General features: G+C 35.6%; 2 protein-coding genes and 1 long non-coding RNA gene across 25 annotated transcripts in view; 1 reads left to right on the forward strand and 2 right to left on the reverse strand.

Annotated features, from left to right (window-relative positions):
- Positions 1 to 27,482, reverse strand: part of fibcd1b (fibrinogen C domain containing 1b) — a 279,505-nt gene that overhangs the window by 113,986 nt on the left and 138,037 nt on the right. For 5 of the 21 annotated variants that reach the window (XM_087252579.1, XM_087252573.1, XM_087252571.1 and 2 more), the window contains exons 1-2: positions 25,575 to 26,068; positions 25,242 to 25,426 (exon numbers count right to left, since the gene is read on the reverse strand). The exons of 10 other annotated variants lie outside the window; for them this stretch is intronic. In XM_087252579.1, the coding sequence (XP_087108705.1) occupies positions 25,242 to 25,313 (72 nt within the window). In that variant the 5' untranslated portion in view covers positions 25,314 to 25,426; positions 25,575 to 26,068. 21 annotated transcript variants of the gene reach the window in all.
- On the forward strand, positions 14,806 to 18,893 carry LOC147844038 (uncharacterized). Its single transcript, XR_015491396.1, has 3 exons — positions 14,806 to 15,797; positions 16,097 to 16,414; positions 17,213 to 18,893. It is a non-coding gene; the product is annotated as an uncharacterized LOC147844038 (long non-coding RNA).
- LOC147844039 (uncharacterized) lies at positions 19,159 to 21,958 on the reverse strand. 3 transcript variants are annotated; one of them, XR_015491387.1, is made up of 6 exons: positions 21,906 to 21,958; positions 21,080 to 21,181; positions 20,947 to 20,988; positions 20,539 to 20,625; positions 19,440 to 20,154; positions 19,159 to 19,325 (listed from the first exon to the last, which is right to left on the reverse strand). XR_015491387.1 is itself a non-coding variant. In XM_087253665.1 (5 exons), exons 1-5 carry the CDS (start codon positions 21,931 to 21,933, stop codon positions 20,120 to 20,122), a joined length of 294 nt encoding a protein of 97 aa, XP_087109791.1. In that variant the 5' UTR covers positions 21,934 to 21,958; the 3' UTR covers positions 19,159 to 20,119. The 3 variants fall into 3 exon arrangements, 2 of the variants coding, with proteins under 2 accessions (XP_087109791.1, XP_087109790.1); XM_087253665.1 differs by having other exon boundaries at positions 19,159 to 20,154; XM_087253664.1 differs by having other exon boundaries at positions 19,159 to 20,154; positions 20,495 to 20,625.

Below are 27,482 nucleotides of genomic sequence, written 5' to 3' on the forward strand. Positions count from 1 at the left end.
CAGCAGCTAATTTACCTCAGATCTTGAAAATAAAATAAACATAAGGTAAAGTTTGAACGATGACTCAAGTTACAGTTCAAACAATCTCTCAGCAACAAGGTTTAATATGAATTAATTAGATTATAAGCCTTACCATTTTGTTATCCTGTGCCTAATTTATTTAAAAGTTGTTGCATCTGGTGCGGATTGCCTGTTGCTAGAATCTTGTGCCTTGTGTGTTGTAATGACACTATTTTACAATGTAAACTGCTCATTTTGGAGGATGCTGCTGTCTTCCAGAAAATATGGTTTCGGCTGCGGCTGCATGCATTGATGAGGCACTCATGAGTGAAATGAAATACTTTGTGTTTTCCACTAAGGCAACCCTGGGTGCTAAAATATAATTGGGTAAACTGGCAGTGGGCAGGTTATCAAGACCAAAACAAAGACAGACAGTCATGAAATTTCTTCATTTCTTGACTGAATTCTTTCTTGAATTTTATATTTGTTTTTCCATTTATTGACTAGTAATACACACACACACACACACACACACACACACACACACACACACACACACACAAAAAATCAAAATCAATAATGAGACAAACCTTTGGAAAAATTGCGATTTTTAATTTTTGTTTTATCACCCAGCCCTAACTGACGTCATTAATTGCATAAGGCCTATGTCACAGATGCATACTATAACAAGAAAGGTGATTTTGAGTAATTCAAACACCCCAACTTAAAAAGCTGACAGCTGTGCACAATTCACTACTTCTGAGTTTGCTGGGACAGACTTTCACTGTCACTGAAGAAACAGAAGAACCCGAAAGCCGAGACCCTTCTTTCATTGCTAGGGAGGAAATGGAGGCATTTAGTAAAACTCTCTGCCTCTCTCTCTCTCACTCTGGACCTTGGACCAGTGGTGTGTCCGTGAAGTAACGTTTCCTCTTCTCCGGTCAGTAACTACAATGATTCTTATGGATCCAGACTCAAGCATGTCTGCAGAGCAAGTTTTCTCCACTGAATATCTACAGAAAATCTATCAGAGGATCTGTCTATGAGCAGATATGGATAGTCACTGATGGATTTGTTGGTTTCTTCGCAGCTTTCTTTAGTGTCTGTCACTATGCTCAAAAGGCAAGTGGAGTTATTATTTACTTTTATGCATTTGTTCTAAATGTATCAAAATTTTGTTTGATACATTCAAAAACTAATGGTAAACCAGAGGTAAACGAGCTGGTAAAACTACTTGTACAGCTCATATATCTGACTGCTTGTATTAAAATACAAAACTGCATTCTTCTGTGACATCAAATTGATTGATTACATGATTATTGTTACTGTAAGTTGATCTAAACATTTATGGGTTTTTTATTCTGTTACTAAAGAAGATACTTTGAAGAAAGCTGAAAACATGTAACCACTGACTTCTATATTAGGAAATTAAATATGAAAGTCAATGGTTACAGGTTTCTAGCTTTCTTCATTTTTTTCTTTTATGTTCAACAGAAGAAAGAAAGTGAAACAGGTGTGATTCAGTAAAGAATTTTCAGTTTTGGATGAACTATCCCTTTAAGCCCAAGCAGACTCTTAAGGTAAAGTTAAGCCCATAAATATGGTTAGACTATAAACAGGATGGCTCTCTTCTCACATTGTTAATACTTTCAAGCTCTGTGCTTTCCATGTTATTCTATGACCTTGTCACATTGGCTGCTCACGGCTGACAAGGCACCATTGCCATTCACAAGTTGCCATGGAAACAATTAACAATACTTTGACCTTTGTCAAGAGAAGTATCATGCATTTTCTCAGATGTTGTTAAACTGATTTATCAACAGCACAGTCTATTAATTTATGATTTTAAGGTCTGACATAGAGCAAAGTACATTTTAGGACAGAAATGCATTCTTATAGAATCTAAATTATTCCCTTTTTAGGATTATGAATAAATGTATTGCGTCAATGCCAATTGACACTCATTTCTGGGTTTTTCTGTCGCAAAAGGCATAATAGTTGGGTAAACAGAGTGCAGTGAATCTGAGAGTATAACAAATATTTTTTACAATCCTTTTTGCTGATACATTAAAAGAGAAACTCCACGATGTTGTTATTGAGACTTTCAGAAAAATGAAAAAGAAATTGTGTGAGAACAATCTATGATTTGTTTCTGCATATTCTGTAGGATGAAAATATAATTAGATTAAAACACTAAATCTTCTAATAGTGTATTATATATATATATATATTTTTTGTATGTATGTATAGGGTGGGCCATTTATATGGATACACCTTAATAAAATGGGAATGGTTGGTGACATTAACGTCCTGTTTGTGGCACATTAGTATATGTGAGGGGGCAAACTTTTCAAGATGGGTGGTGACCATGGTGGCCATTTTGATGTCGGCCATCTTGTTACCAACTTTTGTTTTTTCAGTAGGAAGAGGGTCATTTGACACACACTCATTGGGAATTTCACAAGAAAAACAATGGTGTACTTGGTTTTAATGTAACTCTATTGTTTCATGAGCTATTTACAAGTTTCTGACCACTTATAAAATGTGTTCAATGTGCTGCCCATTGTGTTGGACTGCCAAAGCAATCCTCTTCTCCCACTATTCACACTCAAATAGCAACACCGCAGGAGAAATGCCAGCACAGGCTTCCAGTATCCATAGTTTCAGGGGCTGCACATTTTGTATCTTCACGATACAAAAGCTGGCACGTTCCCGGAGTTTTTTCAGCAAGATGGTGTACCACCACATTGTAGGGGTTAGTTCCGAGCATTCCTAGATGAACAGTTTCCTGAAAAGTGGATTGGTCATCGTGGGCCAGTTGAATGGCCCCCAAGGTCTCCCGATCTGACCCCCTTAGACTTTTATCTTCTATGTTCATCTGAAGGCAATTGTCTGTGGTGTGAAGATACAAAATGTGCAGCACCTAAAACTACGGATACTGGAAGCCTGTGCGGTGCTGCTATCAGTGTGCGAAGAGAGGGAGAAAAGGGTTGCATTTGATCCAACACAATGGGCAGCACATTGCACACATTTTATAAGTGGTCAGAAACTTGTAAATAAGTAATGAAAGAATAAAGTTACGTTAAAACCACCATTGTTTTTCTGGTAAAATTCCCAATAAGTTTGATGTGTCAAATGACCTTCTTCTTAGTGAAAAAAAAAAGTTGGATCCAAGATGACCGACATCAAAATGGCCACCATGGTCACCACCCATCCTGAGAAGTTTGCCTCCTCACATATACTAATGTGCCACAAACAGGGCGTTAATGTCACCAACCATTCCCATTTTATTAAGGTGTATCCATATAAATGACCCACCCTGTATATATTTTGGGTTGAACTATTAACCTCCTCCATTTAAGAATGCCTTAGTACTTGATCATGAAAAACTACCTATGATCTATGAATCTTATATAAATGCAGTATTTTCAGTTGCCTTTATTGCATAGTTTGTTTCACTAATGAGCTTAAACCTCCTCCTTTGCGAAATCAAACAAATACTGAAATGTACTACAAACTAGCAATGATCATCTACAATTTATGCAAAGCTCATTTTGAGCCTGTTTAAAGTGAGTTAGCCCAAAACTCATTATTACCTTGTGCCAATTATCACCATCTATTCAGAATGTTTCAAAATTAAACTTTAACAAGAGCTGCTCTAATTTAGTGAATCACTCAGAAGAGCTAATGATAAAATTGCCATTCGGCTTTCCTTGCCTCTAATTGGGCTCATTTAAAAGTCTGACAGTATCTCCACAGTGGCTTTAATGTGGAGCACCTTTAAAGCGCACTTCATTGGATGCTATTGCTGAGCATTTACCCATTTGAATGCCTCATATATCCAGTTTCTATTATGTTTTAAAAACACTTTTAAAACACAAAACATCGTTAAGAAAATTCCAATGCACTAAGTATTTGAAATCCTCACACTGATTGCTGTATTTGACAGGTACAAGGCTACAAGCCAAATCAGGTTCTTGTTTTCTCTCCAAGGGCTTTTATCATCTGTTCGTGTGTTGCTCTATATGTCTTAGCTTGGGTTTTGAGAGACAGATCTCTAAACCTATCAATCACAGTTGCACTCAGCCATATCTGAAACACACACAGACTCATTATAAAGTACACCTGTGGCCCAAAGTCACTCAGATGGAGAAAGTCATTATGTTCCTCAAATTCTGCTTCAGGTCTGTACCAAACTTCTGCTCAGTCAGCGCAAGAATATTGCAGACGAATGGATTTCTGCCCGGTGTTTAAAATATGATTCCCATTGTATCATGTGACATTGGGTTTATTATGGATAGTGAAAGCATGAAGGGGAACAGTGATAGTTATTCTACCTGAACGCAATGAAAATTGCTTGTGCTATAAGAAATATGCTTTACAGAATTCACTTTGGTTTTTTATCTTTCTATCTCAAAACCTGAATTGTACAGTTGGTTATAAGCTGCAATATCACATCCTTAAGTATGCATCAGTGTACAATTCTGCCAAATATCATAATAAATACAGTGCTTTCCAGGACAATGTCTTTTTGTATGATGTAAATAAAGCAATTAATGACAAACAAGCAAAACGCAGCATAAAAAATACTTTAACTCAGAGCTGAATGAAGTAGACAAAAAAGTATTTTAAACAAATTATTTTAGCAAAATTGTTGCAAATATTTCATAAGGGCTGAATTTAAACAAATTAAATTTAGTCAAACTTGGTCAACTTACCAATCATAACAATGTATGACAACGTTTCAGATGACTGTTCTATAGCCTACAGCTAATCAATCTGTCAGATTCTGGAGTTGCATTTAAGTTCTAAAGAAAATTATAAATGATAAATTATCTTAAATAAAACAAATACATTTATAGACATGGTAAATAAGTCTAAGAATTTCACTCACCTGGGAAACGGAGGCCATTTGAATGAATTGTGAAAACAATTAGGTGCACACAGCATGCCATATTATCTGATAACTGTAGGAAAATTTTCAAAAGGAAACTGACTGTGTAAAGCCACATAAATAAAAACAAAAATACGATGTATATGACAAGTTCAGTGGAGATCAGCTGAATCAGCTGAAGTGACATGACAGCAACCAGCAAGACCTAGCTGTCACTCAAGTGGCTACTCCCTTAATTATTAATATAAAAGAAGTAAATGAAAAAAAAATTCAGCACCCTCACAGTTGTCGTGAAGGGTAATATTAGCTATATACACCAAAATTTTTGTACCAAGCTGTAAACACTTGTTTTTTCTGTTGTAAAGTTGGCCATTTTTAAATTGGGGTCATTAGAAATGTGCTCTATTTCGGAGCCTGGTCTAGAGGCATTTCAAAGAATTGCAGTTTCAGTTTTCAATAAACAAACTATCTTTAGAGTTAGAGTAGATTGTTGGGCTTTAAGGTTGGGCTTTAACTTTTAAAAATCTGTATATTTTCTTTTGTAATGCAAACAGCAGGTATCCAGACAGACAGTGGAAAATGCAAAATCTGCTTTGTCATAACAACGCATGTCAGAAAGCCAGAGAGGCGGCAGACAGTGCACACTGTTTGATTTCTTTATTTTACAAAAGCACAGTGTTTTGTTGTTCTGGTAAATATACAAACAAATATACACTTTACAGTTTGAACGACGTCTATGCAACCAAAAATGAAAGAATATTTTAGGATTTTTCAGTTGTTCATTATAAAGAAATGCAAGTGAACATTCTGGGGCATGCGTTAATCCCACTAAATGTGCCATCTAGATGGCTACTTTTAATCTAGAAAGCTCTAAAAGTGTCAATTAGCAATGACATTTGGGAAATCAACTGTCGTTATCGTCAGTCTCATTCCCCACGTGATGTGGTAATTCAGTTTTGCCCTGTGAATCCTGAATATCTCATTTGAAAGCAAACTGCCAACCTTCCTGTCTGCTTTTGTCTGAAATAAATGTAAATTTTGTAGAATTTATTTATTACCTTTCTTGCTAAGAGTCAATTGAGGGTGTCGTTTCTATAAAGTATATAACTGTTAACATTGGGTGATAGTATAAGAAGTAAAAAATGCCCATACTGTGTAAGATAATGCACACACGCACACAAACACACACATACTGTACACACACACAGGGAATGACTTTAGAGTGTAAATGGACCTGAATCTCCACAGCACACTTACAGCTACTACACTTAAACTGATCTCACCTGCCCTCAGTAGATTCAACAGCACTAATGCTGGTTCTGCTTTCATTGATTTATACATGCTGGAGAACAACAGGGAGTGTATATAAAAATGGCCTTTTAAACAGTATATAGTGTTTCAGGATTTGTTCATTCTCAGGTTTCATGTGGGTGAAACATACAGTGGTTTCTGGTGCAGTCACCTTCCCTAATCCTCGATGTGCAGCAAATAAGCAAGTTACTGGTCATATATTGCCATGTTTTATTTATCTAATCCTCTAGCCTCTCTCCCAACACCTCTTATCCGCTTCCCTCACCTCACTCCATCCACTCTGCACTGCCTTAAAATGAGGCAATCCATTCTCAGCTCTTCGGATTGATTTGACATGTAAATAATTTAGCATTTGAATAACTTCTTAAATTCATTTATTAATCTGCTCCCTCTCTCCCTCCCTCTTTTCCATCCATCCCTCTGTTTCCCACCCCCGTATGTTGTGCAGAGGAATTGATCTGTGTTCGCTAGATTGAGTTTAGATGCAGTGTAAATAATTCATGTGCTGGATTACGGTTACCGTGGGCCTGGATCTTTAGTGTGGATCCTGCAATGTGCATCTCTTTCTCCCTCCTTTGCTTTTTCGAATCTTCCTCTCAATCTGTCAGTTTATTGGTTTTTCAAAAAACAGCGTGTGAAAGTATCCACATTAGCAACCCTAATAGCTGCCGCCCCCATACAGTCATTATGCGACAGACTGCTTGTTTGTGTGTGTGTGTCTGCATGCTGAAGTCCTCAAGATGTGAGATGTGGTTACAGACTGGTAATTCTTGAAATGGTGAACTGTCTCTTGCTCTTTTTCCCCCCGCCTTTAATCTCTATCTCTTGGCTGTAATTAGTTCAGTGATTAACCTTGACATTCTTGATCACATCATTCCGCCTTAATGATGCTATTACCACTCTGTGTTAAATCAACTCACACGTCCACATCCCCATATACCGCACGCATAAGCATAAACATATACAAACACGCAGAAGAAGGGCAAAATGAAGCTAAAGGGTATAATAAATCAACAACTTAATGCACAGGGATTATTTATTGAATCTCTTCAAATATATCAAAGATTAGGAATGCAGAATACTTGCCTTGATGATGTTTACATTACTTATTTCAGGAATAAGAATAACTATGTGTTTATGATTTGATTGATTCTGGGTGTCTGATACACAACATTTAACCCTTGAACAAGGTCAGGTTCATCAGAGATCAGGATTGAAGCCAAAATTGTACTGAAGCCAAATACTGTACAAATGATTTACAATAGCGTAATGATGAATTCTTTAGCCATCAACTGCTGTTTTTCGTGCCAATGTCTTTATTGAAATATTGCTTTATTGCTTTTAAAGATTTTGGACATCTTCTTGGACATGCTTCCAAAAGGTTTGCTGGATTTATAAGGAGCCCATGTCTTGAGGTTGTTCAGTTTGATGCAATTTACTTTCTATGTGCAATTTGATTGGACAGGAATCGCAGGACTTATTTTTCTTCTTTAGAAAAAAGTTCACCATATACAAGAAAAAAAAAATAGTGACTGCAGGTTGAAGGAAAGTAATGGAGTAAAAGTACCTATCCTGCACTTTAAATGTATTTAAGGCAAACTATAAGTACACATTTTAAAACGACTTAGTAAATTACAATTGCTGAGAAAAACTACGTAAGTACTGTAATTTGAGCATTTGTAATTTGTTACTTTATACCACTGGTTATAACACAAAATGGATTGTTTTGGATCATAACAACATCATCTCATACAATCTGTCATATATTTGTTTTTAGATACAGTACACTAGGCATGGGCTGGTATGAGATTCTGACAGAATGATAACATTCGATAAATATATCAAAGTTTTTTTATTTCAGGATATTGTGATTACTGCTCTAAAATAAGTTTTTTTTTTAAATGTCTGGGTATAAAAACAACAACTTTCCCCCCATTGAAAACAATATATTTTATTTTAAGAAACATTTTAAATATTTTGGGTTTTGTAATTTTAAACTTGCCAGGCTAAAAAATTTAAACAAATCACTGACTGACTTAATTAGTTTCAAAAACACTGATTTCATAAAAACTTGAAATAGCTTTCTTTTCTTTGGGTATAAAGTAAAGCCACTGCACTCTTCGGGTCTATGGCATGCTTGTATGTTGGTGTATAAGAGACTTGATTTTCAAACAATTCCTTATTCGTGAGCTGAGCTTTTGATTTGAAGGGTCATTTTGCTGTAGATAGATAAAAAAAAAAAAAACTAATGAAATAGTTGCAAAAAAAAAAACAAAAAAACTAAAGAACACACACACTTACATATACTTTAGGATAAAAAAAAAATTTGCGGCTTCAAAACCTTGACTTTTCTAAACTGTGGTAAATCTTGAAATCAGTTTTCGTCCCATGTCTACAGTACCAATTCATTCACATCTCTTAGTATCCCTAAGTTCAAAAGTCCTATAAAGTGATTTAAAGCAAACCCTGAATTGTTTTTGTCTCAATAATACCTCAGTTGTTAAACTGAAAGCAACTTGAAAAAGAACAGAAAAGTCATTTTCACACTCACTGCACTAGGTAACTCTGAATAAAGCACAAAAAACATCTGATATTCTGAAAGAAGGATGGCACAGCTATTAACTCTGGATAATGAATCTATAGAAGAAAACACTGAACTGTGAAACTAAAATGTGATAGCGAGCTGTTTAGCAAAATCAACCAATCATCAAATATTCAAGCGTTATGCAGTCAGAGAAACAGTCATGTGACGTCACTTCGTTTAGTTTTAACATAGTCAAGAAAAAATGAAAATGTCAAATAAAGACAGAGATAACAAGTAACCACTGTATCATTTACTTTTGCATTCCAGTTAAATTAAAACAGAGCAAACTTAAGTGTGTGATGATATAGATACACAATTAAAAAAAGCAACACATTTGTGTATTTTGTTAATAAAGGCGGAGTTGTAGAAATCAAGTTGAAAATCTTAAATCACTGACAACACAGGATTAAAGATCAAATAAAGTAAACCATTTACCAATAGCATCAGCAAGACTACCTAACAAAGGATTTAGATTTACAGCTATGACTTAAAGATTTCAGATAAATCCCCAAAAATATTGTCAGTTGTTTTTAAGCAACTTGAGACAAATAGCAAACATGCATTTTTAACTATTAATTATAAGATTGGAATCTTAAAAATATGTCTGTAACCTTTGACAATCACAACAGACAAACCTTCAATTTTCTCTGACCCAGATAGAGCAGATGACATGTACAGTGAAGTCGTGAAACAGCTTTGGTATTTTAAAGAGTTTTAACAAAAAAATTGTGTTATGTTGCAAAAAGTCAACTTACTGAAGCAAGAGTTCAAAGTACATGAAAATGTATGCCTATACAGTCAAAATAAATCAACATATGAAAGTAACTTGCTCTTCAAAATAAGATTTTCAGTTTCTGAAATAATTAGTGTTTACATATTATTAATGGCAGATGCAAAAATTACTTGCAGAACATCTATTAAATGTACAGGCCACTTAAAAAAACAACAGCAACTGTGATTAAATATCTTGAAAAATGCTGATAGCTCATGAAATGGGTTAGCAACACTGAACTTTAACCAATATTCATCACACCAATCCTTTAGAGGCTGCACTTCCCCACAGCCCATTCATTTCCCCCCTCTCTTCCTCTTTATAAGCTGATTAGCACTTTCGTTGTTCATAAATGATTCAGTTACTATGCTGTATTAATTATTTTCATATCATTACTGTTCGAGAGAACGTCTATGCCACCCAATCAAACTGTATGGGTGAGTGTGTATGTGTTGTAGTTTTAATCTATGTAGCCTGTGTAGCTAAATTACCATTAATAGAACATTGATGAGAAATCTCTCTGCATCTCTCAGCAAGAACTCTCATGTTTGATCTTTTATAACCACAATATGGAAACAGAGGAACAAATGTATCAAGTCTCAATTCAAAAATCCAAATCCAAAATCTCATCAATGTCAAAATTCATTGTTTTAATAAATATGCACATAAGTCAGAATTTTGCATTTTAAAATAGCCTACATTAATAACCTAGCGCAAAAGTGGCAAAATGACAAGTGACACATAATATAAGTGTCAGCGGATTTTATGAGAGAAAAAAAAAAAAAAACAGCCAAAGATAGGTCAAAAATAACAAGGTGTAAAATAAGGGGCACTCTAACGTGAGAAATGGCACAATATGTTTTCAATCAGCTGACGAAATGTTTGCTTCATAGTGTCATATTTCACATTTCCACTTCCCAACTGCAACTATCTCATTATGAATCAAACAGAACATTTGTGCTGGATGTGAGCAAAATGAACACCTCTCTGTCTATCATCTTTGAAAACTCAAATTTTCTTCTGTCTTTCTGGAAACTGACATCCTCACCCATTCAAACACTCACTGCAGTGAAGAGTGTCACCCAATTACCACAAACGCGTAAACTGAATGACAACAACACTACGCAGAAAGTTTCTTTTTCAGTCTCATTTCGGATCATGGCCAAAAAGACGAACAAGTAGTCAAATCAAAGAAGTAAATCCACAATTTTAATCCCTTAAACACAATTATTGAGCGGGTTTAAATTGAATTCTCTCAGGCATATGGACCAGAGACTGGACTTTGAGAAGCCTTTATGTAGACCTACAAGTAAAAGCCTATCTTTACAAAAAAAAAAAATAAAAATAATAATAATTTGCAAATGTTATAAAGTAAAGACTTTTAAGCAAACATATTACAGAGTAGGGGTGTCAAAATTAATTGTTTCTTCAGTGCACCACGATGCAAACGTGGACAATTCGGTATCGGTTCAGTAATATTCATAACCGGTTATTATGTACTGACATCATTTATCTCATATGCGCTATGTTGCTGTAGCTTACTATGGCGAGCGTGAGTATTTACAACGCTCCAACTACTTAAAAACGCAAAAACTGTGCACAATTTCACTGCGAGTATTTCACTGACACTTATAGCAGAAGCCAATATTTCACTGCGAGTGAGAGAATGCAAGTAAACTCCATTTCTCTTTCTCTCTCTCTCTCTCACTGTGGCCTCTTTGACCTGCTGGCGTGACTTTTTCTCTCCTCTCGGCTGTTACAAGGATACTTCAGGACACAGACACTTTTCTGCAGAGTTTTCTCCACAGTGTCTATCATGGAGCAGCTGTGTTCACCGCTGCTGTTTATCAGAGTCTCTCATCTGTGAAGAGCACCAGAGCCAATAGCAGCTCTTTCTGTTGAGCCCATGACCAATCATAGGGATGTAAGTAAAAACTTGGTAGACAAGTCTCAGAAAGCGAGCGGGATATTATATTTGTTTATTTGCTGTAGGTGCTCGTGCTGTGTAAATGTACAGTTTATGTACTAATTATTTGTATTAAGGACAAAATTATTTTACAAATAGTATCTAAATATATTAATACATTTTAATACAAGAATTGCTGTGCTGTGAGGAAAATATAAAACTGTGTATGGAAAGCATTGTCAATGCACCATGATGCAACGAGATATCGAATTGAACGGAATCAATGGCATGATAATCGTAACCGAACCGAACCGTGAGACCAGTGTAGGTTCACACCTCTACTACCGTGTCCTGTAAAAGTTTGGGGTTTTTGAAAATTATCAGAATAAAATACATGCACAAATTCTGTACAAACTACTGATCATATAGGGATCTCTATAGCCTCTACTGCTTCCCAATGCTGCATTTATTTGATAGAAAACACAGAAACAAAAAGTAATGTGGCAAAATAGAATTTGCAGTTTCATTAATGATGCTAATAATTTACCTTTAATTTACTAAAATTACACTTAAAAAAAGTTTCACATAGAACCAATATGTTACAGTATAGAGAGAAATATTATTGATCGGCATTACAAATTTATTGTATTTTTGATCAAATAAATGTAGACTTGATAAGCAGAAGAGACCTCTCTCACCAACTTGGTCTGATTTCCTTTTTATTATTTTGTAATAAAAATAGATAAATCATTTTATAATTTTATATTTCTGTATTTATTTATCAATATATATATATATATATATATATATATATATATATATATATATATATATATATATATATATATATATATATATATATATATATAGGGCTCGAAATTGCGACCATTTTGGTCGTATATGCGCCCGAAAATTAATCTATGCGACCTCATAATATATATGGGCGCATTAGTGCGACTGCAGATAATGGTTGTAGTGCGACCTGTTTTGATTTTTTTCTAAAAACGTGCTGAATCGGCATCCCTGCCGCTATATTGGTTCATATTAGCTGTCAATCACGGTATTCCGCTGTCAGATGACAGGCAAGGAGCTTTTATGACCACTGGAAATGCAAACGGCTGAAGAGTAAAAACTTAAAGCACACAGGTTTGCAAACCCCACCTAAAGTTGAGGCGAGTTGAGGATCAATCGAGTTCATGCTTTTCGGAGAAAGCGCCCAAATCTCGTTGCGTTGCGTTCACTGCGTGTTCAGCGCAAATGTCCGCTATAAAAGTCAAATCTAATACTGTACATATCATCGCCAAAGAAGCTCGCCTTTTCTAAGTTTACACTGAAACTGCAGCTCATAACAAACAGTGGTATTGCGCAGGTGGTTATCGCAAGAACTCGCCTGCTTTTCCACTAACACAGAAAAAGGAAAATCAGCTCAGACTGAACAGTTAAATTGACACAAACTGAAACCAAAACTTTTAAAGAGTGATAGAAGTGAGACTTTACTTACTTTCTTTTGTCTATTCTTTCTTGAGGTGTATATATATATATATTTTATGTAGTTACTGATCCCTGTTTTGCAGCTTTCAGCCTTGAATTTAATTATTCATTATAATCTTTTGTTTGTTTTGTAGCAGAAATATTATTTATCAAATTGACAAGCATATAAAAACAGAAGTAAAAATAAATATTTCTTACTGAATGCTTCATTTTTGTTTGAAAACTATACATTTATTTTTCATAAAGTAACAGACTGTTTATAGCAGATAACTTGCATTTAAGCACATTCAAGGCAGCATGATGATGACAAATGTAATTCATTGCTACTATTATTGTCATTTTCATCATCATTAATATTTCATAATTATTCAACATTCATTTTGGAATTATTGCACACAAATATCAATGTCATCTCAACATTAGTTATAGTTGTTTCTGGTTTTTGTTAGTCCTAATTGATGTTGTTTTAAAATACAATAAATCCCTTAAAATACAATTTGCAGCGGTGCTCAATCATTTTTGGTGGGTGCTCCTAAATTTTTTCTGGTGCTCGTAAATTTTTGAAGTTGTAAAAAAGTAAAAAAGTTAATTTCAAGCCCTGATATATATATATATATATATATATATATATATATATATATATATATATATATATATATATATATATATATATATATATATATATATGTTTACACAGTTTGTGTTGTCCCCAATCAATGCAAAGCAATCACAAAACCATGAACTAATGGACAAAAAATCCTGGGAATTTTCCAAGCTTTGGTAGGAGAAAAGATATTGAGAGATTTAGATTTGATCTACAGTACAATAAAAAAAAAATTAGATCCTGGATGTGCTGAGGCATTTTGAAATCCAGTTAAAATGAATGACACCCTTCTCTAAATTAACAGCAGAAAATAAATAAATAACTAAAATACGTGCCACTTTCAGTACATAATGTCTCAGTAAGTGCACTTCAACATGCTTAACCCATAACCACAATTTATGACTCAGTCTAAATGTATGAAAATCTTCAAATGCTCAGGACTAGTAGAGGTGCAAGTACCATTTCATACATTTTTCAGCAAGTGAACAATGGCTAATGGCTTGAGCCTACTACTGTCACATGTGACACTAAATGCACAGCAGGAAGTAAAGCCACAGGGAGAGTCGATGCAAATCTCCTTTCTTCATTGCAGTGCATGAGTGGTGTGTGTGTGTACTGTAAGTACCTTGAATTTCTCACATTGTGGGATGTTCCCACATGTAGAGTAATACCAGTAAATGCTAAGCTTGTGGAGACATGTTTTTGGTTCCAATCAGGAAAACACCTCATGAATTATCCGGAAGAAAGTTCATTCATTCATTCATTTTCTTGTCGGCTTAGTCCCTTTATTAATCCGGGGTCGCCACAGCAGAATGAACCGCCAACTTATCCAGCTAGTTTTTACACAGCGGATGTCCTTCCACCCGCAAACCATCTCTGGGGAACATCCACACACATTCACACATAAACTCATACACTACGGACAATTTAGCCTACCCGAATCACCTTTACCGCATGTCTTTGGACTGAGGGGGAAACCGGAGCACCTGGAGGAAACCCACGCGAACGCAGGGAGAACATGCGAACTCCACACAGAAACGCCAACTGAGCCGAGGCTCGAGCCAGCAACCCAGTGACCCTTTTGCTGTGAGGCGACAGCACTACCTACTACACCACTGATTCGCCCGGAAGAAAGTATTTAAAGAATTTTAAAATGTAAACTGTTTCCGGTGAGGGATAGGTTTAGGAGATGGGGTAGAGAATGTGCAGTTTGTACAGTATATATTTATATATTTTTTTTCTTATGTGTGTGTGCGTGTGTCTGTGTGCATGCTTCCTTTAGCATGCATATACAGAATGTGAGAGTGCAATCACATGGTGGAAGACAGATGAGAAAGTGAGAGCAGGTTCAAGGCAAAGGCAGGACAGGGAAAATAAAAGAAAGAAAACGATCGCGCCCCCCTAGGCCTCTATTGACGAATCCGTCAGTGTTTGACCTGATGGACGGAAAAGTAGTAAGAGGTTGAGTGGCAGGGTGAGGCAGGGTATGAGACAGATGGCAGGAGAGAGGGAGAAAAAGAGCACAGGAGAAAAAACAAAGACAAGCAGTGAATAAGAAAATGAGAAATGCTGTTGAAAGAAAGAAACAGTCACAAGGTATGTAAAGAGAATATGTTCTGCCACACACATACACAGTCAAAGGTTGTTAGGCGGTTTCGGTTCATGCATAAACAGGGCACTTGTTTTAACAGGAAATCATGATGTAGAATGCAGAAAAATACAATAAAATGCATGTCGGCGTTTGCCTGTCAGCATATCCTAAAGCTAACAGGAATCCCCAGAACTCCCTTCCTGTCCAACCTGACATCCATCTGAACTCGTCTCCTCGTGTCTCTGTCTCCTCCCTTCTTCCCATACGAGGAGAAAGCATTAGCCATTCATAGCTCAATCTGTGAATGGGTGTTGTGATTTCACACCGACTTCTTTTCTTTATTCTTCATTATTTTAACTTACCACTGTAAACTACCCTCTTCATTATAGTTATACAGTATATTCCATAACGTTTGTAAATCTCCACATGCTGTTTATGGTCACTGTATTATCCATTTGAGGTTTATTGCTGGTCTGTCTAGTACGCATAGTGCGCACATTTGCTGATCATTATGGTTTAAGAGGTTTTCATGTTCATCCTGGAGTATCCCCAACACTGTTTAAAAAAAGAGAGATCCAAAATGTGCAGTCTAGAATTTTTTTTTTCTTCTTGTGAGACTTGGTAAGATAATTTCTGACTTCCACGTCAGACACCAGTAGGGGTGGAAATCTCCAAGCACCTTAGGATTCAATTTGATTTCTGAGGGTTGTGATGCGATGATAAACTGATTATTGATGCATCTTTTGTTTTAATCAGTTTTTTTTGTCTCACTGACAATTAAAGCACTGCTTCTGTAATGACCCATATAATGAATTTACTTCCAAGATATTTTATTAATAAAACAAGTGGAAGTGATTTGGCAAGTCAACAATACGATTCAAAAGAACCAAAAGGTAATAATGAAACGTGCCTCTAGCAGCATGTTTGTAGCATATTAATACAGAATTAATACAGACCAAATAACAGTTTTTCAACCAACATTGTCCCATTTAGTCGCATGCTGGTATTTAATAATATATCATGATAATGAACATGATATTGTTATTGTGTGCACTTCAAAAAACAGGGAATATTCATTTATTTTTTTTCCCTTTGGCTAAATCCTTTTGTCGGCACAGTGAAATGAACCACCAACTTATCCAGCATATGTTTTACACAGCAGATGCCCTTCCAGCTGCCATCACTGGGAAACACCCATACAGACTCATTCATACACATACACTAAGGTCAATTTCGTTTATTCAGTTCACCTACAGTTGAAGTCAGAATTATTAAACCCCCTAAATTATTAGCCCCACTGTTTATTTTGTCCCCAATTTCTATTTAGCGGAAAGAAGATTTTTTTCAACATATTTATAAACCTAATAGTTTTAATAACTCATTTCTAATTACTGATTAATTTTATCTTTAAATGATTTTATTTTATCTACAGTAAATAATATTTTAATAGATATTTTTCAAGACACTTCTATACAGCTTAAAGTGACATTTAAAGCCTTAATTAGGTTAATTAGGTAGGTTAGGGTAATTAGGCAAGTTATTGTATAACGAAAAAATATATAGCTTAAAGGGACTGATAATTTTAATTAAAAACTGATTTTATTCTAGCTGAAATAAAATATATTGATATATAAAATATATAGACTTTCCCTTAAAAAAAATAAATAAAATTATCAGACATACTGTGAAAATGTCCTTGCTTTGTTAAACATAATTTGAGAATTATTTAAAAAATAAAAAAATACAAAGGGGGGCTAATAATTCTGACTTCAATTGTATAGCGCATGTGTTTGGACTGTGGGGGAAAACCAGAGCGCCCAGAGAAAACATATACACAAACACAGGGAGAACATGCAAACTCCACACAGAAATGCCCACTGGCCCAGTCAAGACTCGAACCAGCAACCTTCTTGCTGTGAGGCGACAGGGCTAACCACTGAGCTGTGTTGCCACATAAAGGGAAAAATTCCTTATTATTCAAACTTTTAGAGTATCTTTTTATAATAACATGATTGCTGTATTTGCTTGTTTATCACTTTCACCGCACCAAATAATGAAGACTTAATAAGCTGTTTATTTCCAAACAAATATTTTCACATTAATCTGGCCTACGACATGTAGGAGATATTGACTTAAAATGCTTTGTATAGTTTAGGCCTATTATTTTTTTAACAATGTACAATACTGCTCCGATTGTCAACATTAGCTAAATTAAACTCACAATGAAAACTACAAAAGCATCTTAATCTTAGCTTATAGTTAAATGTTTAATCATTCTTAGTTCATGTTTTAGTAATTTGTTAACATTAAAATACCATACAGCATATTGTTTCAACAAGATTAACAATTAATAACTAATAGAAATTGAGTTGTACATTTGTAATTAGCATATACATATCAAACACCAACATTAGGATAACAAACTGTGAAAAAAAAACTGTTCATTTTAATACATTAACTAACATTACCAAGGAAACATTATTGTACAGGGCTACCTTTTTAACTTGATAAACATTTTGCTATTTTTTAAACATTTGTTTACTCTTAAAATCTACATACAATAAAACAATAAACTATTTATTTATTTTTTGTTTGTTTATTTATTTGTTTATGCATGCTATTATACCTAATAGCCTCTTTTGCAGCTCAGGTCAATATCATGATAACACTACAGTATATCATGATAAAAGATTCAACAATAAACACAACAAGAAAATGTGATACTGTGAGAAGCCTTCTCATATTGTGAACAAATATACCAGTATACAGTAATCCTTTAGAAAAGAAAAGTTGTTGAACCATTCAGCCAACATTTTTGTGATACTGAAATGTACTTCTAGGTACAGATCACTATGACCAAATAAATACCACAAAACAACTTAAACGTGTCTATGATTTGTAATCAAATATCTTTGCCTCACCTGTTTATCTGCTTATAGACAACTTTTCTGATGTGATAGATCACTTTGTACGGTGTTGTACTTGTGATGCAAAATAGATCAGGTTTAAACCCAAGTATGGTTCAACAAAACGGAAAGAAGAAATGTCAAATCATGGCAAACTATGTGGCCATGGTGTAATTTTCTCTTTCATTTGATTTTGAAAACAGTCAGTCGATCGCAAAGTGATATGTATGAGAAGCCCTGCTTTCTTATGAACATGGACATCCAAGTGAAGTGTATAGGAAAACACAGCCTAATGTTTTTCATCTCTGCAAATGTAGACAGTGTCCTCTAATGGATTTGTCATCTGAAGCCTGCAATTAAACATAACCGGAGCAACTTATTTTTAAAAAGATTTATTCAGGGGCAAGTATTTTCAATGAGCCTGGATTGTAAAATTCTGTACCAGCTGCTCTTTCAAAGAATTTGAACGCTTGTGGATTTTAGCATACTATGAATAACTAACAAGTAACAATACAATGCTAAAATTATTCACAAATAAATAACAAGTCAAAGATTTAGAAGTCCAAACTGAATCCTGAACATGGATTTGAAGTGAGTTGAGACAGGAGGAAAGAACAGAAAGAGGTTAATCAAGGAAATTGGCAAAAGAACAGTGTAAGAAACAAACTGCATATTGCATGGCTCTTGTGTGGTCCAGCGGCTTTAGCTTTTTAATTTGAATGAACAAACACATCTACTACTGTAAATGCGTCTATTTGCATTTCTCTGTCCATTCTCTGTTGATCTACAGTGTCCGGCTGATACACGTCTGCATTTTAGATTTTCAACTCAACACTGTTAGACATTTCAAAGGGTTTTTACAGTAACTTACTGGCAACACTGTTGCCAGTAAGTTACTGTATTTTAGATTTACAGTATACAACTGTAAATCCGTTTACAGTATGTTACCGTAGTGTCTGAAAATGGTTAACTACTGTAAAAACCTAAGTTAACAGTTAGCTACTGTAAACCTTTTAATTTTGTCCTAAATATTTTATAATATAATTTTATTAATATTATTTTAATACTATAGACCTAAAAAAGACACAATTACAAAATGTTAACAAAATAAACACTCTTTATTTAAAACATTGGAGATGCTTAAAACAAGCTTAAAAATGTGTAAAAACATTACATTTCAATCATTCAAAATATTTTATTTTAAGAAAAAAAACATTGAAAATGACAAAGCACATTAACATACATGTACAAAACTAATTTAAGTGTCTGACCTGCATATTGTTGAGAAAAAAAAACCCAATTGTACTAAGTACTACTGACATTAAACCAGACACAATTACAAAATATTCCATTCTTTAAAACATTAATAATGCTTAAAGCATTTAAGGAAAATGTGTGAAAATTACATTAAGCAATAAAATCAACACATTAAAAATAAATAAATCACACAAAGCACTAGAACATACATGTACAATAAAAATTTAAACTTCTGAATTGCATATTGTTGGAAAAATAAATATTTGTAACTATTAGCCGACTCAGAAACAACCCAACTTTAAAATATTACTAATTCTGGTGTCAAATGCTCAACAAGGTCTGAATTCACATGTTCAAATGCAATTCATCTTTATTTCTATTGCACTTTTACAATGTAGATCAATAATGTCAAAGCAGCTTAACATAGAAGTTCTTGTAAATTGAAGCTGCTTCAGTCCAGTTTTCAGAATTGAAGCAGTAAATGTCACTGCTGAAAGTCCAAACACTGAAGAGCAAATCCACCGATCCACCAATCGTAGCCAAGTGATCCAGTGGCGACAGTGGCATGGAAGAAACTTCACCAACTGACGAAAGTGTAGAATAAAATCCCTTGAGAGATACCAGGCTCAGTTGGGCACAACCAGTTCTCCTCTAGCCAAACTTGTGCAAGGCCGCAGTCTAGGCACCAGAGGCTTGAAAGTTCACCAGTGGGTGGTCAGGCTGGCCCATTGGATCAATGCGGAAACTCATTGATCACGTGTGTCTTTTAGGATTCACTCCTCCATGACCACCACAGCATCTGGTCAGGATTTGGCCCAGTCCAGGATTATGAAGAACTCTGGATAAGGACAAACAGACTAACATAAGCATAGAAGAAGCTTGTTTAAAAAAAATAAATCATATACTGGTTAATTATTTTGAAGCATGGCAGCTAGGTTGGGGTAGTTTTCAGCTGGTACTGAGCAACTGGCTCCTGCTCATAACCTGCTCACTACCATGTTTAAAAGATAACTAACCAGAATGTCCTGTTTATTTTTTTCCCTAACAAGGTTTTACAAAAACATTGTAGCATTTGTGATGGGTTGATTCACTGCAGGACAGATTAGACTATTTGTTTTATGTATTCCTAATAAACTAAAACTGAATGAATACTGATAAAACTATTGAGAGTGTCTCACCTAATCCAAGTTCTCAGTTAGCTGGTGAAAGAAGGATAACTCACTGTTGTTCATGGTTGTCATTCTCTTCACTACTTCTCCTGCCTTCTTCTGGCTCACTCTGGTTGTTGCTGTGCATTTTGTTTCATCCTCTGGAATTATTTATACAAAAAATTGTATTATTTTATTTATTACAAAATATTTAGGCAACATGAAATGGGGAAAAAGACATTTAATACATAGACAAATGCATGTATCCCAATACTAATTATTGTATTTTGAAATGTCTGACCCATGACAGACCTCAATCTGCTCAAAAATATTATAAACAAAGATGAAAAAAAAACCTACTAAATGGTTTAAGAAAAAAGGGAAAACGATTTTTTTATTTAGCTAGCAACTAAACATGTGACACATTTTGTATTAAAAGTAACGTTAATATATTGAGAAACAAATAGATGTACAGTACTTACTGTTGTATGAGGTCCAGTTTGCACAGGCAGGCTCCCAGTATTCTATATTGAGACCATAAAAAAGCCAAAAATACAGATAAGAATACCATGCTACAATCCACAACCTCCACACAACTTTTTTTTATTTGTTTACCTTGGTTGCTTACTGGTCTTATAAGGCTGTGCTGATCAAGATGTTCCTCTGAAATGCTGTTTGTTTCTTCAGACAAAACCTGCTGCTGTGCCAGTGCCATATCTAAACAGAAAAAAATATAATGGTAACAATTATGTTAAACTAAATGTCAAGAGTTGTGATAAAAAAATAATTAGCAAACAATAAATAGCAAAAAGGTGGTTATAAGCATAATGCATAGAGGTAAAATTGGTTTTATATTAGCAGATTCAGACTTCCCCCTTAATAATTTAATTTCATAAACGTATTATTTGCAAACTCTAAATAGCAAAATCATTTTAGCAGCTAATGACTATCAAAGTACAACATGCTCACGGTCAAATAAACAGTGTTAATGTTGATTTCAAGTCATACTGGCATGCTAATTCTGATCGAATATTCAAAGTAACATGGTAAACAGTATAGAGTCTTCTAAATGAACGAATGTGCGAATATAAAACCAACTTTACCTCTAACGTTATGCATATTGTAACGTTATAGATTTACGTTAACGTTCTTATAAGGTTACGTCGCGATGTTATTTTCTCAAGCTAACGTTATAAGTTACTCTAAACCAGAGAAAAATAAGTTCACAACATCTAATATATATAGTATAAATCAATATAAGTTAAACGTTGCACGTTAAAATGAGTTTGAGTCCAATTCAGTATAAACTTAGCTCAGTTTAGCTAACAGTTAACATTATCATTTTAAGATCGCTTCAGCCAATGTTGCCGAGCAAACAAATGCTAATAGAGGTGCTCAAATCAATGTCGAGTGTTGTCAGCACAGACAGACGCGCTTTTACCTGGATTATTTGTTGGTCTTTCATTCATATTCTTTTGGGGGAAAACACTCTCTGCCGGACCGTTGTCTCGTGCTAAGTGTCCTCCAAAACTGTCTGCATACCTCTGGTTCCCTCCTAAACCAAAACCCGCTGCAACACCGGTTCCTATGTAAATAAATAAAAAGATATGACGAGAACAATGGCTAATAGTCATAAACAGTCTTATTTAAAGTAATAGTAGTGTTAATGTAATAAATTAAATAAAGGTAACATCTTAATAGATGATATATTTCTCAAATGGGTGAAATAACGCCAAGCCAGAGAAAATAATAATAGCCAACTTTATACTTTACTTTGTTCTATTCTCGTCCACAAAACTTTCTGTAAAATGAAACACTGCCTCAGCTTACCAGAGTAAAGTTTGTTAAATCCAGTATGTTCTTCAGGCACACTAATAAATTGTCCTCCAGAATTGCTCCAGGGTCCTCAGGCAAAATGTGGTGCAGAGTAGTGGAATCGCCGCAAGGTGGCGTTGAAGCAGTTGTGGAAAATACAGTATAATACACGAATTTTTACAAATACAGTACATCGCTGTATATGTTGTTCGACGTCACACTAAATTCCCATAATGCAACGGTAAATACAGTTATTTACCGTAAAAGGAATTTGCAGTATTACACTGGGTGAAATACAGTAAATAACTGTGTAATTTACAGAAATGTCTAACAGTGAACATCAAGTTATCAATTTTTTGACATTTGTGAATCGATTCAGAATTGTCCACAGCCATAATGCATCTAAGAACCAAGATTTCCACCCACCCGTATATACCAAACAAACTGTCAAATCAATATTGCAATGATTCTGTTAGTCTTACACAGCCAGACTTTTTGACTGACAGCAGAAGGTCTAAACTTCAAGTTTGTTTACAATTGCCAAATACAGCTCAAAAGGCCATCTAACTGACATGTGAAGCATTTTTAAGTTAGTAAAGTTGTTTTAAAGTTGTAAATATAGAAAAATAACATTCATTCAACAACAGACCAGTGTGCACAGTTTATGAACATGACAGAAACCTCTCTAACATGCGATAGAATTCAGCCAACAGGACCACAACTTGAAAACCCGCAAAGTGTTTTCCATTTTGTGTGCCTTATGCATCAGAAATTTTGCCAAAAAATAATAAGCATGAGGTCTGAGACTAGGATCATCTTGACAAAAACTGTAGCCACTTTAACATGTCAAAGCAAGATATAGTTCACCCAAAAGTGAAAATCTTGTCACCATTAACTCGTGTCATTCTTAACATTATGCATTTCTTTCTTCAGCTAAACACAAAACAATATATTCTGAAGAATGTTGCAAATTACAGAAAATTAGCAGCCACTGTAGGTACAAAAAATACTATGGAAGTTAATGTATGCTGCTGTCCAACACTCTAAAGTATTTCCAGAAGAATGGAACTCAAACAGGTTTGGAACCAGTGGAGGGACAGTAAATGACTATCCATTTCAGATGTTCTCCTAAATGGTAGGATCAGGGCAAGTTGTCACAAGGCCCTAATGTTGAACCTATAAGCTTATGAATCAAAAGCCTAATTACACAAATCTTTGTTTTCATTGAGAAACTTTCAAAATGTTAGTTTATAAATTAGGGAGATTTGGAGGATTCATTTGTCCAAAAACAGACTCAAGCTCTGTCCATGGTTCTGGATGTAACACATGGCATGTGGTTAATGCTTGCTGTCCATGGTGCTGATTTTCTACTTGGTACAGACAGGCGTGTACATGTAGTGTTAAATCGGGGATTCAATTTTTCCCCTTGTATTTTTAGTTTCTCCTAAATTCACTACAGTGGAGGAACAATGTAAGACATTAATCGTAATATTCTCTCTATCATTTAATATCAATTGTTTATTATTCCAACAACTAACCTTCTTAGGGAAAACAAACAAAACATGCATCAGTTCCAAAGAAACAGACATGCACAATCATTAGTTAAAAATGCATGTATGGAGCTCGGTGTGAACTGCTGTCAGCAAAAATGGGCTCAATCAATTCCATTTCACCACTGCAGTTTTCGTGTGTGCGCTGAGAAAATCCTAGGAACTTCTTTATTGATTAAGAACTGTGTTGAAAACCTTTGCCAAATCTTTATCAACGCTTCAAAAAAGATTCAATTTTGTTGGCACTGAGTTGGAATAAATTATTAAACATGCTCTATAATCTCTGCACCACATCCCAGACTAACCAACTAATAGAATAAAAAACAAATGTCATGGACCAGAAAACTGCCAAAAACTGACTTAGACCCATTTCCAGCTATCAGCTACAGGCAACTTTATTATTCTATTCTTTGTAGTTTAGCTATTTATATTTTTCAGTAGACATAAGCAAATATTTTTACACATTCTCTCTCATCCATTCAAAAAATAAATAAATAATTAAACACACACACACACACACACACACACACACACACACACACACACACACACACACACACACAAACAGTGTAGATAAATACACGGTATGTGAATGTAGTGTGTAGCTGAATGTAGACAAAAAAAAAGCTTGAACACTAACTGCAACTGTCTATTTTCTCTCACCCTACAGTCTGTATAGTTGATTGTTCAATGGTGTGGGTGTGTACTCAAGATTTGAGAATTAACAGTGCTTTGTTGATTCTGATATTGCCTGTGATTTCTATGTGTGAATGTATGCTTTATAGGTTTATACAAGATTATTATTAACAAATGTCTATTTAAAAAGCCACTGAATAAAATCAATGAAAACGTGTTTAACGCACTTCGGACACGTTCATGCGTTTGCTTTATTTTATCTAACCTTGGTTGCCATTTGAAAAGCCTGCGTAAGTGCCTCTAGGCACACTTTACCTCATGTAATATACCAACATCGATGGCAGAAACTAAAATTAACCTAATGTCTCATCAATTAATCAAACATTAAAAGCCACGCTCCCTTCTTTCACAATATACCACCCCAGTACTTAGTGCCAAATCCACAAAGCAGCTGCAATTCGCATGACTGGCGCCCTATTCCTCGGCTACCCGCATAAACGAGAAACAAAATAGCCACTTTCTGCCGCGCGCGTGATCTACGGGCGCGCTTATGCGGAGTGACAGGAACAAGACGCACTCAACTCATTGTGCTATTCACTGTTCTCTCTCTCTCTCTCCAAACACACATGGATGGATATATATATATATATATATATATATATATATATATATATATATATATATATATATATATATATATATATATATAGTAGCTTTTGTATCTCGTGCTAAAACTACACTGTGCACTGTGTGAAGTGTAAGAGAGTGGGACACACCTGGTTTTTGCCCCGCTGTCCGTCTTCGAGTTCCGGTGAGCTGTTCATGATTCCCCATCGATCATTGAGCATTCTCCGGAGAAGAGCCAACCCTAAACCGCCTGTCAGTTACAGGCGGTGGGAAAAAAAACTCCTTGTCGTTCAGTCGTTTCCCGATTCAGTTATTCCATGGAAATAAATAACCGCTGGGGGAAAGGAAAAGAATGGTGAGGAGCGTGCGCGAGATCGAGAAGACACTGATTTAGCCTCTACTCCGGGACCACACTGACTAATTCTGGTCTAAAAGGGGCGGCGAAGACTCTCGCCCCACACACATGGTAATATCATACGTACTTGATAAGGAAACAGTAAATAAACTCCTTAGTCTTCCGTAAAGTTGTTCTCTAAGCCGTTTTTCTTTCCTTCCGCGGCGTTATAAAGTCTTCATGTATTCCACACCAGCTACATTCAAGAGAACCACTGAGGAAACGGCGCGAAGGAAAGACGCCTGCGTGTAGCCTACATCCAAGCCAAAGTCGTTGAAAAGCCGAAAAACTCCAGATGTCTTTAAAGAAAAACAAATGATAGGCGTTCAGTCTCGAAGAGGCGGTTAAAAGTGATAAAACTTTGTATTCCTGAGCCGTTTGGTGAGATGGACGGAGTGTGGCGGTAAAGATGTTTCTTCGAGCACAGTTCTTGCTGCTGGTTCGAACGGGGACGGGTTTTTGAGAAAGAAATGAAATACGGTTTACGAGGTATCCTAGTTTGCCGGACAGAAGGTAAGGGACTGTCTCGCTTTGACACAACTATTGCGGCAGGACAGACTAACCGGGCTCCGTTTTGTGAGTGAAGCTCCTACTCTGATCGAGTGTCAAAAGCTCTCCGTTAAGCGCGCTCCCGGTGCGCGCTCAGTTTCTCTTTTATTCTCCCAGACACAATCTGCACTGATAGGATTCCTCCAAACCAAACCCTCGTCTAATTGATGAAACTCCCAATTTACTGTCAGAGTGTAAAAAAAAAATAAAATAAATGAATCTAATAAAAAGATACGTCGGGGACGGGTAAGTACAGTGAAATAAATGAAGCTGTTTTAAAGGGGTTCGTTTCCTAATAATGTTTTCTTAAAGCAAGGGTCTTCGTCCTGGAGGGCTGATGCCCCTGCTGAGTTTAGCTCCAATTTAGCTCCAAAGACAGAATGTCACATAGCCTACTGTACACCTTGCATGACCTGAGGGTGAGGAAATTAACAGCAACTTTTTCCCACTTTTTCCTCATGTTGTCTACCCCTGTTAATTGATTATCTGTGAACAGTAGTCAGGCGATCATCCAGAGTCAGTCAGTTTAGCACCAATTACAGAACATTTCCCCTATGATGAGCATGAACAGGTGTAATACAAGTGATAATGAGTACACTTGTTAAGATAACATTATGGGCAGTCTGACAAAATGGGGTGCCCGAGGCAGAAATAGAAATGTTATAGAAATGTTATTGTAAATAACATAAAGTGCCAGAGAAGGTCAATAATTGTGTGATGTTTAATAACAAATTTCAGGAGAACACAAACACTGAACTCATAATTAGCATTCACACAAATCTTTCAGTCATTAATTCATTTTCTTTTTAGCTTACTCCCTTTATTAATCAGAGGTCACCACAGCGGAATGAACCACCAACTTATCCAGCATGTTTTACGCAACAGATACCCTTCCAGCTGCAACTCATCACTAGGAAACACCCATGCACACTACTTCACACACATGCATACAGCAAATTTAGCTTATTCAATTCACATTTAGCACTTGTCTTTGGACTGTATAGGGCAAACCGGAGCACCCGGAGAAAACCCACGCCAACACGAGGAGGACATGAAAACTCACACACAGAAATGCCAACTGAACGAGTCTAGGCTTGAACCAGTGACATTCTTGCAGTGAGGCAATCGTGCTACCCACTGCGCTTCTGTTATGCCCACCCCAATAATCCAATCAACATTAAAGAGAATCCCTATAAATAATCAAGCATGTCCTACCTACATTTTCTGATCAGCTTTGCATCCCTCTACCAGCCCAGCTCCATACTTTCAAGCAGATTCATACCCAGCTCAGGGAGATAGAGCATTCTGGGATTTGGCAATAGATGCTGAAGTCGGACTCTTCACTCTCTCTCTTAACGAGGGGAATATCCTGAGCTCAGATGTCTTTTTAGCCTCAGAGCCCTCTCCCCGGACAGTCAGCCAAACACACTTTGTCTTTACTCTGTTG

The sequence above is a fragment of the Danio rerio genome, chromosome 5 (genome assembly GCF_052040795.2).
Source record: "Danio rerio strain M-AB ecotype USA chromosome 5, GRCz13ab, whole genome shotgun sequence".
Taxonomy (NCBI): domain Eukaryota; kingdom Metazoa; phylum Chordata; class Actinopteri; order Cypriniformes; family Danionidae; genus Danio; species Danio rerio.

Excerpts from the sequence above, each read along its gene's own strand:
- LOC147844039 (XM_087253664.1), bottom strand. The coding sequence starts at position 21,933 with ATGAATGAAAGACCAACAAATAATCCAG. Across the intron at positions 21,182-21,905 it reads AAGACCAACAAATAATCCAG|ATATGGCACTGGCACAGCAG; the intron begins GTAAAAGCGCGT and ends TTTTCTGTTTAG. Across the intron at positions 20,989-21,079 it reads AAGACCAGTAAGCAACCAAG|AATACTGGGAGCCTGCCTGT; the intron begins GTAAACAAATAA and ends GTCTCAATATAG.